General features: G+C 40.4%; 1 protein-coding gene across 4 annotated transcripts; it reads left to right on the top strand.

The window, feature by feature from the left end:
* Positions 1–2,374: 2,374 nt before the first annotated feature.
* On the top strand, positions 2,375–14,939 carry LOC124148349. 4 transcript variants are annotated; one of them, XM_046519405.2, is made up of 4 exons: positions 2,375–2,521; positions 7,493–7,601; positions 12,890–13,204; positions 13,705–14,939. In XM_046519405.2, the coding sequence occupies exons 2-4, from the start codon at positions 7,503–7,505 to the stop codon at positions 14,392–14,394; spliced, it is 1,104 nt and encodes a 367-aa protein (XP_046375361.2). In that variant the 5' UTR covers positions 2,375–2,521; positions 7,493–7,502; the 3' UTR covers positions 14,395–14,939. The 4 variants fall into 4 exon arrangements, with proteins under 4 accessions (XP_046375361.2, XP_046375370.2, XP_046375354.2 ...); XM_046519414.2 differs by lacking the exon at positions 2,375–2,521 and adding an exon at positions 4,826–4,922; XM_046519398.2 differs by lacking the exon at positions 2,375–2,521 and adding an exon at positions 4,973–5,186.

The raw sequence follows: 14,939 nt of genomic DNA, 5'->3' as shown, positions 1-14,939 counted from the left end.
ACTCATTCTACCCCGGATCTTCACAGGTAACTTGATTGTGGTAGATATATGGTCATATATATGGACCTGGCACTTCTGGTCCAGCCTTGATGAACACACAGAGTGGATACTGGTTGTTATTTCCATCTTGTTTAAGGGTAATGATCAGCAGTTCAAATTAAACCAGTCTATAATACTTGTGTTTGAAGCGAGCTAATATCACTAAACCTGGAGGTATTGTTATGAAACGGTTGGTTGCAAACAAAACACCCTGAGTGAGTGAAGGTTGGTTTATTGCAGACAGTAGTGTCACAGTTATATCACATTGATCTGAAAGACAAGATTTTTTTCTAATTCTTGGTTTGTAGAGTTTTTGCAAAAAGTCACCTGAGTATGTTCACCAGATTAAAGCTTGTCTCATCAGTCTTGCAGTTGAAATTCATTAAATGTGGCCATGTCATTTGAAGCTAAATGTCAATATTTATTATGACCATTTGAGCTTATAACATTGTTTGTTTGTTTGTTGTTTAACACCACACTCAGCAATATTCCAGCTATATGACGGCGGTCTGTAAATAATCAAGTCTGGACCACACATCCAGTGATTGACATCATGAGCATTGATCCACCTAAATGGGATACGATGACATGCATGAACCAAGTCAGCGAGCCTGACCACCTGATCCTGTTAGTCGCCTCCTACGACAAGCATAGTCGCCTTTTATGTTTAGCATGGGTTGCTGAAGACCTATTCTTGTAACAGTGTAGAATTATCACAATCATTGATAACAGGTATTTTGCAAATAAAGTAATGCATTCAAACTCAAAAATACCACACAAAACAAAGATCACAACCATTAAAGGCTTATTTCATCTGGTCAGTGAGGTGAACAAAACTTGATCCTCAAACCATGCAAACAATGACTTCTGACAAAATAACAATCAGAAATAAATAACGTTCGTATTGTAGCGACCTACATGCAGCCAATTATATATAATTGTTGGCCTAACTATGTTAGCATGGTTAGTGTATCAAAGTCTATTCACAATTTCAAACGCATGTAAAGATAATAAATTATACTGAAATGTAATTTTGAAAACTTCAGTATTCCATATATATGTATATCTATATTTCATCATAAATGGCTGACAATAGTGAATGCTTATAACAAAATATTACCAAATATTTGACATTATTTCCTGAGAAATAATTACTTCCTACAGTTACATTCTGCTGCAAATTTGTATGACATAAAAGAGAAGCTGCAGAAGAGTGCTGATCGACCTTGTCACTTCTGTGTATCTGTCTGGGAGTCCTCCTCCTCCTCTTCCCCTCGAGACTTGAACCGTTTGGTCAGCTTCCGGCGCCGTCGATACCCAGGCTTCTGTTTTGAAGGCGACTCCACCCGGATATAACCTAAAAAATATATAAAAAATTCATTTCCCTCATACTTGAAACAAACAGGACATGTAAGTCCAGTCACATTGAAAGAAGATATTACCAACTAGTTTAATCTATTTGTATTACCTCGGATTTGTCATACGTTATTGAAAAAGTTATACCCCCCAATGCAGCATCTTCATTTCTTCATTGAAGTTTGCATTGGCAATCATCTACTTGAATATAACTCATCCTTTATCCCAGTACAAATGTATATAAAGAAGTGAAGTTTTGTTCAGATATGACACTGAACATTGTTTTCTATTTTCTGATACGAATTATAGTGAGGTGAGGTGAAATGGAGTTTGATGGCCGTTCAAGATTATTGCGACATGCATGCTGTGTGTTGCTGTTTGTACTAGTCTGGACCATAACACAGTTTAACACAGTTTCACATAGATGAAACACTCAGACATATATGAGTCGATCAGTCCTTGTTTATTCAATGCCAAGCACCAGGCAGGGTAACAAGTACCATCTTTGAAGGTCTCTTGGTATGACATGGTCACTGGTCAGGGGATCAAACCACAGACCTTCCGCTCTCGGAGCAGACGCTCTATCTGCTATACCATGGAGGCAGTTGATACAATATAAGCTAACAGTGCAAACATGCTGGTCCTGGGGCTGTAGATCCCCATCAAAAATGTCATTTAAGTTCAACAAATAGTATGTATGTCTTTTCATTATTTGCAAATCGTAAAATAGTCCATGCAGTAATCATGGTAATGTCACATATATGCTTCTCAAAAAATACTATATGAGTTTGGGCGATTTTATTATTAGCAGGTGTTCTTTTGATAAAGGCAATGCAGCATTCTAATGCAAAAACCTCCATTGTCTAGGGGCGATAACTCTAGGCCTCATTTTGTAAACAACACATGGTCAAGGTCCATTTTCACACAAAGATATTAATAGCTTTAGGAATGCTGTACACTTAGAGTAACAATAGATAAGGGTTACAAAAGACAAGCACCAACATGAACAATTTGTGACAATGGGCCATACTTGGCCATGGGTATAGTGAAGGGATATTCATGCAGTAGCCATTACCTCAAACATGTTTACAAAGAACAGGCATCACCTTTCCCTACAGACTAAAAGGTATGTGTTGTAAATGTGCAGCTATTACACTCAGCCACTGGTCCAAGAGAGTTAACTCTAGACAAAACTGACTCGGAAATTTTGTGATATGGAGCAACTGCAGATATCCCAGATGAACAGAATAGAATAGAAGAGTAGGGATGGAAATTAGCCAAAAACATCAAGCATAGCATACAGCAATACCTCAAAAATGTTTGAAATTCTACCAGCCCTAAGAAATGTAAACATGTAACCAATTAAAACTAACAAAAACTTGTGAAGCATTTTGTCAATTGTAAGGTGCAGTGTCTGGCATATGTATGTTGGTGTAAAATCTATTACAGTAAACTACGGTTATAACGAACACGCTTATAACGAACTGACGGATATAACGATCTAACTTTTTAGTCCCGACTATTTGCTGTAGTTATGCTGTATATATGCTTATAACGAATTACGGTTATAACCCACTAAAAAAGTAGTCCCTTTGAGTTCGTTATAACCGTAGTTTACTGTACATTGATAAATAAATCAAGCTAACGGGCAGTGAGATAATATGCTAAGAGAGTAAATACGACAGCATAGGAAGTTCTGCAAAAACAAATGTGTGAAATATGTACCGAGTACACAAAGAAGAAAGTGAAGTGTTTTTCTACATGTTTGAAACAGGAAAAATTCTGTTTAATTTAACCAATATGTGTGCTCTTTAGACTGGTTGAAATTATTTACATTAAGTACGCGCTTGGTTACGTAACCATTTTGTGGTGAAGTTAAACATCACTGCTTCTTGAACTACGTCACTGTCTCACAGGCTTTCATCAAGCCTCACATCGCATTATCACCTATTACTCTGGATCTTTCTTTCTTTCTTTGTTGTTTAATCGATCCACACAATTGGGATACGATGACATTCACCAACCAAGTCAGCGAGCCTGACTACCCGATCCCGTTAGTCGCCTCTTACCACAAAGAGTATGAGTTGCTGAAGACCTATTCTACCCCGGATCTTCAAGGATCTGGAGGCACGGGTGGCCCAGTCGTCTGAGGCGCCGCAATTCGCTGTGCAGAGTTTCCCACGCCAGAAACCTATGCTTGTGGGTTCGAATCCCGGTTCGCCCCGATTACGTTTCTAGGTTTGTCAGCACCATACCCGTACTCGTGGGTTTCATCGAAGTGGTAAACGTCTGAGACCTGCATCACTTCGGGCTTTCCCCCCACATTAAGCTGACACGCCCCGATATTAAATGCAGCGTTAAACATAACTCACTCGCTCAAGGATCTACTCTGGATCTGTTATAGGTAGACACCAACAATCTCCTGCAGATCGTTACTGGCACAATGCACGCGACCCAGTAAGGTGGAAGAGAATCGATCCATAAGCTGAACAGGCGGCTAGCAATCATGGCGTGCATCTGCGGCGTGGGGTGTCGGGTAGCACTTTTGTGCGAAGTGGCGCGGTTCTTTTGGGCTACCTCCTATATCATCATAATTTATATGAGTAAATGTACTAATTAGGGTTTCCGATTATCTGCTTTCCAGCAGCAACCCAGACTGGGTTACCTTCTTGCTAGGTGGAACCCAGTCTTCCCTTGGTTTTCACTCGGAAATCTAGTGACAATAAAAATTTAGCAACGCAATTTGCTACATAGTTGGGCCTGGCGGCGTTAGCTCCCAATTTAGACACGCAGCGTTGTTCGGGCAGCGACGTCATTTGGGCGTTAGCATTAAGTATATATTAACAATTATGTTTGGAGACGCAAGTCGCCACATAGTTAAATTTGGCCTGGCATGGTTATGCCATTTAGGCCTTTACTAGTCATTCTTTCAACATAGCCCCCCTTCCTCAGGTAGGTGGGCTCTCGCTGTAATATCATGCAATAAATCTTGTAGGTGTTTGTGTTTTTTTATAGCTGGTGTTTTAGAATCTTGTATTAGTGGGCGTATGACTTGATGTTTTATTATTCTTAAATATCACAGTAATATCTATACTATAAACAGGCTTTACAAATATAGTTGTATGTATATGAGATTATTCAAAGTGTGTGTGATTAAACGACCAAACTTGAAGAGTGAGTGATCATATTAACACCAGTTATCAGTAATCTTGACAGGATTCCAATGTGAGAGAAATGATGCTGTAGTGCGATCATGTAATGTTTATATATAGAAAAGAGATTTATATTTTGGTTTGGTGTGGTTGCTTGTACTAGTCGAAGCTAAAGCCGGTACTATACCATGCGCAGTTTAACATGGATACACCACCCAGACACAGTATATTAACCTAATTTATAATCACGCTAGACAAGGACGGGCTCAGTTTAAAGGTTCCCTTTTCAGAAGGGACGCAACTCCGTTGTCCTTATTGGTCGATGAACCGGTTTCATGTTTCCAGGACATGTTCACATGGGTGGGAGTTGTACGGGTAAGGCTTTGAGTTCAGTTTAGATTAAGGCCGTTGTAAAAGATGTAATGTACTGATTCAGCTTGTTATACTAGCATAGGAGCATAGGTCATGGTAACCTACTTAGCCCTTGCACATTTAACTAAGGTATCTCCACTCAACCAATGAGGTGAATGGACGAGTCGACAAATGAAGGGGGTTGGGCGGGCTTTCTGTCACTGTGGCTGAAGGTAAACAACGATAACTGAACAGTGGGCGTCGGGATCAAGACTAGTCACTGGCTGTGTAAGTTTTCACAGATTCGAATACATAACCCTGCATATGCATTGTCAGCCTTAGACCATGTCTTGATTAACATCTAAATAACGTGCTAACTCTGACTTCCGGGAACCTACTTTCGGTTCTGAATACAGATGCTTGTCGTGAGAGGCGACTGGCGGGATCGTGTGGTCAGGCTCGCTGACTTGTTTGATGCATGTCGTCGATCCCAATTGCGTGGATCGATACTCATGTTGTCAATCACTGGAGTGTGTGGTCCAGACTCGATTACTTACAGACCGCCGTCATATAACCGGAATATTACTGAGTGCGGCTTTAAACAACATGAAACAAACGAATACTGAATTAGTTCAACAGAATGCGTTAAAAAAAATGCTTTGAGTAATCTCGTTTTTCATACATCGCTAATCTATTTATGAGTACTGTTAAATCATGGATGTCTGAATGGTCAAAGTGAGCTAACGATTTCATTCCAGAAGTTGCAAATACCTCATTCTCAATTCATGGTAGTAACTTGTTTCAAATGTGTCCTTTAAGACTTCGATTGATAAAGCAAATCAAGAATGAAAAATATCTGCTTTTAAATGGGACAGTTGCACTTATGAATGCACCTATCATACATTCCACAGCTATGACACACCAGCCCCTTTACTCGGAAAAGGGCAGATCTCGTCTTTCGATTTGTGTTCCAGGTATCGAAGGTCAGATAAGGCCGCGTCAATAGGGCTGTACGAGGGCTGGTCCAAACGTTTTAAGCCTAACAAACAAAACCAACAATTGTGAAAGTGTTTTAAAAGTTATTTTTCAACATAATCTCCCTGCTTTTCAATACACTTCTCATATCGATAGTGAAGCTTTTCAATTCCAGTCAGGAAGAAGTTATCTTCAGCCACCCTGAAAAAACCATTCACGACAGCTTTGCCGTCATAGTGCTTTCCACGAAGGTGTTCTTACAGTTTAGGAAACAGGTGGAAATATCTTGGGGCCAGGTCTGGCGAGTATGTGTGTGTGTGTGTGTGTGTGTGTGTGTGTGTGAGGGGGGAGTGGAGGTAGCTCATCGAACACACATTGTCGCACAGGAAACCCACATTGTCGCACATGAGCCTTATTCATCTGTAAATGTTCATGACTACAGTTTCAATGAATAGTTTCAATGGATCCATGGCTTAGACCTGTGTCTTCCTCAAGTTCAACAGTGGAAATACGTCTATCTGACAGTATAAGTTCTCCTTGATTGAATCTTCATTGATGGAAGTTGAGGGGCGTTCTCCCAGCCTTAAACATAGCTTAACAACATTTAACATTGGAATAGCTAGGGCTCTTATCCCCACACACTTGTGACATGCGGTCATGAATTTATAGGGGAGTACTTTTTCCTAAAGTCCAAAACTTGTTGACTGCTCAGTACTCGTTATTTTTCTATGTATGTGTCCATTTATACACCAATCACGTTCAACTGGCTGTCACCAATATACAAACGGCCTCAACAGACCAAATACACTTGCAATGAACTACACAAACAATGTACTACATTGACTAGTTCACTTTGTTAAGTCCCATAGTTGAAAGTTAGTCAAGCTTAGAACTTTTTGACCAGCCCTCGTAGAACAATAATCAGCATAATGGTACAAAATCGCATGACAAGTTGACATTTTCACTCGTGATAACACCACCCATGAAAATACCAACGTCGTGTGGCACTCGATGGCATGTGTTTGTCAAGAAAATACAAATATTTTCTACAGGAATTGAAGCTTACATGACTTACGTTACACAAGTTTTAGACCAAATGAGACAAAACGACATTTGAATACATATTAATTATGAATAAGGGGTGACCTTGTAAAACACTTTTCGCTGGTTATTTACACACGCACGCACGCACGCACGCACGCACGCACGCACGCACACATACACACACACACACACACTCACACATATACACTCACTCGCAAACACACACCTCAGCGCATCCTTTGTAATCCCAATAACGTATCGGTAACAAATTTGACATCACCAGCAAATAGTATCAGACTACTGTTGTCAATGTTCTCATCAACAAAATGCCTCGAGGGCTGCTTTCAGTCCATTCTTGCACTAATTCATTACCCAAATATATAAATAGTATTGGAATTTTGCCTTATTCCACGGTTTGTGGAGAATCGATTCTGATAAGGGTGGAAGCAGATACCGTTTGGTATATATATTGTATAACAAATGCCATTAACGTACAAATGCATAATATTTCTTAGGAATGCTCTTGAAATGGAAGGTACTACGTACTGAGTTACGTATATATTAATTTTTTGCAGGTGATACACCATGGAGTGTTATGGATGTGGCATTGGGAAACTTTCAAACGAGTATCCCTCAATGAATCTGACGGAGCAGTGCAAACATCCACGATTCTTCTGTATGAGGGTAAGATCGTCGATGGCTGTCAGCGATCTCCGGAATTAGTGTACATATCAATTTAATATCTGGATATCTCACTACTGGGCCATCCGGAACTGTAATGTGTTCTCGATGACAGATTATAATAATGATCCATACTAAATGTCTTTGAAATCATCTTGTGATATTGCAATTACTTCAAAGCAGGAGGGGGCGGTGGGGATAGCCTAGTGGTTAAAACCATTTCTGGTGTCCCCCGCCGTGATATCGCTGGTATATTGCTAAAAACGGCGTAAAACCATACTCACTCACTCAAAGCAGGAGGACTGCTGAGCGGCTTTAGGCAATTAACACTTTTTATGCAAAGTGTGTCAGTGGCCGGTGCTACCGGCAAGTCAGAACATGCGTACGCTTTTCGCGAACACATGGTGTCATCATCGATGTTTAGTTATCTATTCATGTTTTCACCGATATTTTGATTTTTGCACCGGGTGGAATCTGTTTCCGTGGGTGATCGGTTCAGATAGATAGATAGATAGATAGATAGATAGATGTGTGTTTTTGTTAAATAATCAAGTGTGGGCAAGACAAACCATTGATTGATATTCTGAGCAAAGTCCAACGTACGCCGTCAGGGCACCGTGACAGGCACTTCACGAAGTCACCCAGCCTCACCTCCCGATCCACAATCAGTGGTCACCGGGGATCTATTCTAATCCGGAATCCCCTCGTTCTCTTTTTGCAACGACGTGCAACTATTACAGTGATATAGTTTATAATGATATATCAAATTACGAATCCCGAATCACTCAAATATTTGCCAGGTGTTATAAGTGTTGTTATTGCATGTTTAATTATAAATTTGAAAATATTCTGCTTTAACAAAGCTCTGCGTGTTTCTTCAGTGTCGGTGTATTATTAGTATTAACGCTGGACAGAGAAACGGATAGAAGTAACAAAGGAAGCTACCATGTTTGTTTTGCTTGTTTGCTTGTTTAACGCCGCACTCAGTAAATGAGCTTAATATAATGATATAGGGGTTGGGTGGGACCTGGAGTTGTTGCTTCCAGTCATCACTTCAGGACATACAATTGTTTTCTCTGAAAGGAGGTACCACATAATATTTATAAAATTTCTAGCATGTTCAGTATACAATTTTACTTAAGTTTGTAAAACCTTAAGAGAAAATATTTTTGTCCAGTATTTCGGGGAACAGAATATCAAATAGCCGGCCTGCTAGAACATTGGCAATTTTATTACACGAAGACTTCAGAAATTGTATTGGTGTGGATAAGTGGTTCCAGGGTTAGAAAAAAATCCGACAAAAACATATATTTCTCGCCTGCTGGTTTTATTGACATCATTGTATCAACAATCTTCACAATATGAACAGATTACACCTGTAGACATGGTCCTTTTCTACCTGCAGATTCATATTCAATATTTGTTACAGCCAGCAGGTACACTTAAATAATTTAATTTAATCACAGTGGGTTGGTGTGTTTACTAAAACAACCAATAGAGAAAAAAGGTCACAATATGAGTTATTATTTACAAAACACAATTACAACACTGACGACGTTCGAATATAAAAATTTACAGCATTTTCATGTTCAAAACATCAGCAATGAAAAAATAGTTTATCAAGTTATACCCAAAACTTAAACTTGTTCCCTGGACACACCGGACGTCCTGAAAAAGAAAGTCTTGTGAAAAGAAAGATCCCAGTCCTCCAACAGAGTGTGTGTATTAATCCTCAAACAGTGCTTTGTTCCTCATCTTCGACTTCTGCACCATTCTCTGGACCTGGGCGTAATCTACCTCACTCTCCTCCACGTCAAACACGTCACCTACTGCAGCACTGGCTATAGCAGCAGGCCGGATACTACTAAGGTCTCTTGACCTATACTCTTTCAAATCTCCCATCTGAGAAATAGCTTTAGCCTTTTCACTAACACCTCCCATTCTGGCATTGTTCCGTCTCAACTTTTTTGTTGTGATACCTTTCTTTGCCATTTCTGCTGAGAGATGTAGCTCAATAAGGTCATCGTCAAATTCGACCCCCGAGTCCTTTAAATGTTTAATGGCTGCACCAACTTCGGTCTTCATGAGGCTTTCCAGTGACATCTCCTCCTCCGCGCCACATACAATGATGGTGGCGAGGTTGTTGGCAGACGCAAGAGGAACGTACTGACCCCCTGTAATGTACGCCAATCCAGTGAAAAAATCCTTGTAGGGTGATAAACTTGGCTCGCATCCAACTACGTAAAGCGTGATTTCTCGAGAGGCCAGGTTATTTGTAACTTTAAAGGGGTCGTGTCCTAGAGGACAGCCTAATGGAAATCCGTCCCGTCCCATTCCAAGTCCGTGGCGGTGCATCAGCAATCAGCACGGCTATCTTAGTTGCACTTCTTCTCCAGGAGAAATTCAAGAGCGCTTGCAGTCCATCTACCACAGCTTCAGGAGTATCCCCTCCTCCTCTGGCAGAACAGACGCTCAACCACGATTTCATAATGGTGACGTCGAAGGTAAAATCATGTTGCCGGGTGACAAAGGTGCGATCTTGTGGGGCATGGTCCCTATACTCAACAAGTGCAAACTTCACACTTCTACCACCAGTCGAGGATATTTGATCGATAATGCGTTTGATATTTGTTCTAGCAGACTCAATATACGACCCCATGCTGCTTGTGCAGTCCATAACAAAAGCGAGATCTAACAAGGACATCTCTCTGAAAAGGTGTACATCTATATCTTACAATACCGTGTGGCGTTGCACCTCTTCACCTTACCATGGTCTGTGACAAAATGCAATCTTCGTGTAACGTCTATATATTTAGACAGGCGTGTTTTCCAGCTTGGGAGATGATAATCATGCTACTTTCGTTTCATGATCAGCCTCGGTTTCGTCTAGAATCAGTTATATTTGCATGTGTAAAATGTCATTCACTGAGTTTCACTCTTCTTTTGAATGTTCTACCCTATTTAACGTATGCTGCTAGGTCTCAGTGTATATTTAGTTCACATTTTGTACTGATAATGTACCCGTGAAAGTCCGGGTTAGAATTGATCTTCAGCAACCCATGCTTGTCGTAAAGGCGACTAACGAGATCAGTCGGTCAGTCTCACTGACTTGGTTGATGCATATCATCGTATCGTAATTACATGGATCGATGCTCATGATGTCAAACACTGGCTTGACTCGATTATTTCCAGACCGCCGTCGTATGGCTGCTAAACAAAAAAAACAAACTGAATATACTATCATACTTGGGACCCAAAATTATTTTTATTTTTAATAAGTGATTAGTAAGTTAAACTACTGTATATCAATTCAAAACTACAATTGGCACGTTTATCGTTGTTTGAGAATGATATATCATATTTTGTATTGGCTTCTAAGGTATTACCTATTGCTGTTCATAATGATAAACAAATCTGAAGGCAATCAGACCTGTCAAACTCCTAATTTATTCATGATAATAATGATTAAGATATCTGGACTTGATACACAAAGCAAAAGTGACACCACTGTGTGCTTTCAATATTTGCTGTTGTCAAGTGCAAACCTCAGTCATGTAGTATTTAGCAGATACTACCTACAGTTGTACCATAAGGCAGTGAACAGTATTCCGGCTGCCTGACAGAATGACAATATCTCGATCTTTGTGTGTGCGGGCGTTTTGTATAACGGGGCACTCCGGAATATCCCAGGTGTTACTTATATTATGGGACCCGTGAAGACCCGGGTTAGAATTTATCTCAAACGACCCCTGCTTGTTGTAAGTCGACTGGTCATGTTCAGTGATGGTTTTGCCACAAATGGACACAGAGTAATATCGCCTTAAAAATTATTACTTATTATAAATATTTAGGCTTGACGCTATAATCAAAGCTATCATGGTCAGTGCGTGCGGACAATTCGCATCGCAAGCATTGGTTAATGCATGTCATCGTAGATCGATTTCACTATTCTCATGATGTTAATCACTGGCTTGTCTGGTCTAGACTCATTTATTAACAGACCGCCGTCATACAGATGGAATACTGCCGAATAGGGTGTTAAACCACAAACAAACGAAACTAATATATGCTATGGGCATGGAAACGTCTAGCTTCGAAGATACTATGAACGAAGTCACCCAGACCGGGTGCAGGAGTATCCCCATGCGAAAATGGCGCCAGACAATTTGGAGAAAAAAGGCCCCACATTTGAGTGAAAATGGCCACAATTTTGGAGAAAATGGACTCAAATATTGGAAAAACAAAACTAACATAAATCTGCAGTGTCGTAGAATATTTATTGTTTAGACGTTAAGTTTTCTTCTTGAAAGGAATTTATGGAATGTGACATGGTCGCCGACTGGTAGCCATAGGATCTTCTATACACAGACACAGCAAGTGAAGGGAAATCCCTCTTCTTGCTGTGTGAGCTCCTTGTACTCAGTGACAGTACCTCCAGGTCCACATACTCTGTGAATCCATCCCTGACAAGAGACAGGATAAAGCTGGCCAGTTTCACCACACCGTCTTCTTATGATTGTTGCAATGAACAGTTGTTTTGAATTTATCTGTGGTCATTGTTGTTGCTTTAGTGTTTAAGAGCTCGCCTTCTGCCTCAGCAATTTCGGCTGACCTGTCCCTCTTTGGGACTCATGTGTGTGAGTAGGGTACATATATCTATTGTGAGTTTTAGTATTGATAACGTTTCTGTTTTTGTATTGATAAGATTTTTATTTTCATATTGGTATGATGGTTTTTAGAAATTGACAGAATTTTGTTTGGTTGCTCGGTTTATATAGTTCGAGTAGCTGACCATCTCTCAGAAATAGAGTTAGTTTGGCCTTCGCTATTACATCTCTTGGCTTTAGGAGACCTATGACCGGATCTAACTGCAATTCTTGTTTTAACCCAGTCCAGGCTGGGGCATGGTCTTGACATTCCAGTAACAAGTGGGCAATGGATTCAGGTTGATTGTAAGATGGACATACCTTGTAATGGTTCTTTTTATGACCGAATCTGAGGCATGAGATGGCTACTTCAACTTTCCGTTCATTTGAGTATGAATATGGCTTTTTGGTGGATCTTGGGTTGATTCTTGTATCATGTGTATAGCCATCTGCCATCTAGTTATCAAAGTGGTAGTATTACAAGCGAGAGTCACCCTACTTCATTATTTTAAACCGACAGATGGGAGTTCAAGTAAATCAGCAGGGTAACAGGTCAAAGATCATAACTGGTTGAAACTAGTTATTTTTGCTTAAAACCTTATTGTATACTGTAGTATTATATGAATTACATGAATGTCCTTGCAGTGTGTGATCAAGCATGTGGAGGCCAATAACGCATGTCCTCATAAGGAGTGTGGCGTTGAAGTAGACCCTGACAGCAAGGTGATGAAGATTCTTGAAGCTACACTGAGGGAGATGTTCCGGGAGTACAGCTGTGAATACACTCCACCTATGTCACTAGGCGGAGATGTGGTCAAAGTCACCATCTTAACTGGAGATGCAGTGGTCCTGCCCTACAGTGCAGACCTCACAATCCTTCAACTGAAAGACGCCATCAAGAAAAGGTTCAAACATGATCACAGCAAGCAAAAACTTGTGTACAATGAAAAAGTACTGGAGGTAATTGTTTTATCTTATTTGGGGAACAAATGACTCATGTGGAGGTAAATTCATTTTGGTTATAAATCACACACGTTTTTAGAGGACACGAGGAAACAGGCAGGCCAGCAGATGCACTCATTATTAGTGGTGGGAGCAGCTGATCTTGGGTTCAAATCCCAAACTCAGTCTAATCTTTGGTTTGTCAACACCATACTTGTGTTCCTCCCAAATTGACTACAAACTTAAAGTGTTCAAAAATGGGTAAAACACAGGTCACCTGTTACGGATATGGAAAACAAATTAATATTCAGCTCACAAATAGTGTTTTGAAGACAAATGATAACTTTACAAACATGCAGTGCTTTTAGAATGTGCAGGGAGTCACTCATGTAAATTTATTTTTGTAATTAAAACGCAAAATAACCATTTTGTTTTTTTACGATAACAACATTACAGAATCTATCTGCAAGTTTGCCTACGGAGATGTGTATATTGCCTCTGTTGTATTACCGGTACAGGTCTTTGGCAGATCACATAAAAAGATGACACTAGCCGACTATGGCATAGAAGCAAATGCCACAATCCATCTGCTTGTCCTTCTGTATGCAATCCCAGATGACCTTGACCACGTTGTCTTTGACCTCCACTGGGGCTATCCCGCCAGCGCTGGGGAAGACAATGTGGACTATCTCGATGCGTCATGCTTTGCTTTCAAGAAGAACATCTACGCCTCTGTTTGCGACTTCATGAATGAATCAGAAGAGTCATCTGCGAAAAAAACTCGTTTCAATCTCATGCGCCATGTGAGAACAGATAACGGATGCAGTGCTGCCATCAAACACTCCGGTGATCGTATGGATGATACTAATAAACGTGGGCACCACACCATTGAAGTTCACATGAAGAAGATCCCAGAGTCGGTGTCACATCTTATCTTCACCCTGAGCGCCTTCAAGGCCCCCACTGTCTCCAAGTTTCCCAACCCAACACTTCAGTTCTATGAAGCCTCCAATACTAATGCTGACCTTTGCTCTACATCATTTGACAGAGCAATCCACAGCCGAGCTATCATCATGTGCTGTGTGGCTAAAGACCATGCTGGGAAATGGCAGATCTACGACTGTGGAGCTGAGTCCGATGGGTGCGCAGCAGGGTACCTCAAACTGGTGGCTACCATCAAGAAACTCATGAAAACAGGAATCCTCTAGTTCAGGACACTGAAGGAACGATATCTGCGGAAAAAGTCCCTGAATCCAAACATGAATACCCTGCAACTGAATTTATCCATCCTGCACTGCTGTATGTGTGAGATAGTAAAGTTTTATGCCACTTTTAGCAATATTCCAGCAATATCACGGTAAGCAACACCAGAAAATATTCAATTCATTCTTAAGAGGGAACATGTGTTTAGTCATGTCTTTGTTTATTCATGTTCACATGAAATGACGTAAAATTTTCACACATTTAAGAAGCACCTTGTTCAATAAAGCAAGCTTTGTACATGCATCCCAATTACCATGTTTTAGTCCCAACTAACCTGAAAAAAATAAGGTGTTCAGGTAATGACCCCGCTTTCATCCTTTTCCTTGTTTGCGTGTTAGATTTTTCTTGTGTTTGTCATGCAGAAAACTGAGTGAGAACATTTGTCTGTGGTAGTTGTTCTTGTGCTCCAGGCGCTTCCAGTGTCAGGATGTTCATCACCTGGGTACACTGACAATCCAAGACATGGGATATATAAAATAACTTGATTGTT

Source organism: Haliotis rufescens, unplaced genomic scaffold (assembly GCF_023055435.1).
Source record: "Haliotis rufescens isolate VD_foot unplaced genomic scaffold, xgHalRufe1.0.p SCAF_1, whole genome shotgun sequence".
Classification (NCBI taxonomy): Eukaryota; Metazoa; Mollusca; class Gastropoda; order Lepetellida; family Haliotidae; genus Haliotis; species Haliotis rufescens.
Note: the sequence above shows the minus strand (reverse complement) of the source record. Positions and strands in the feature narration are given on the sequence as shown.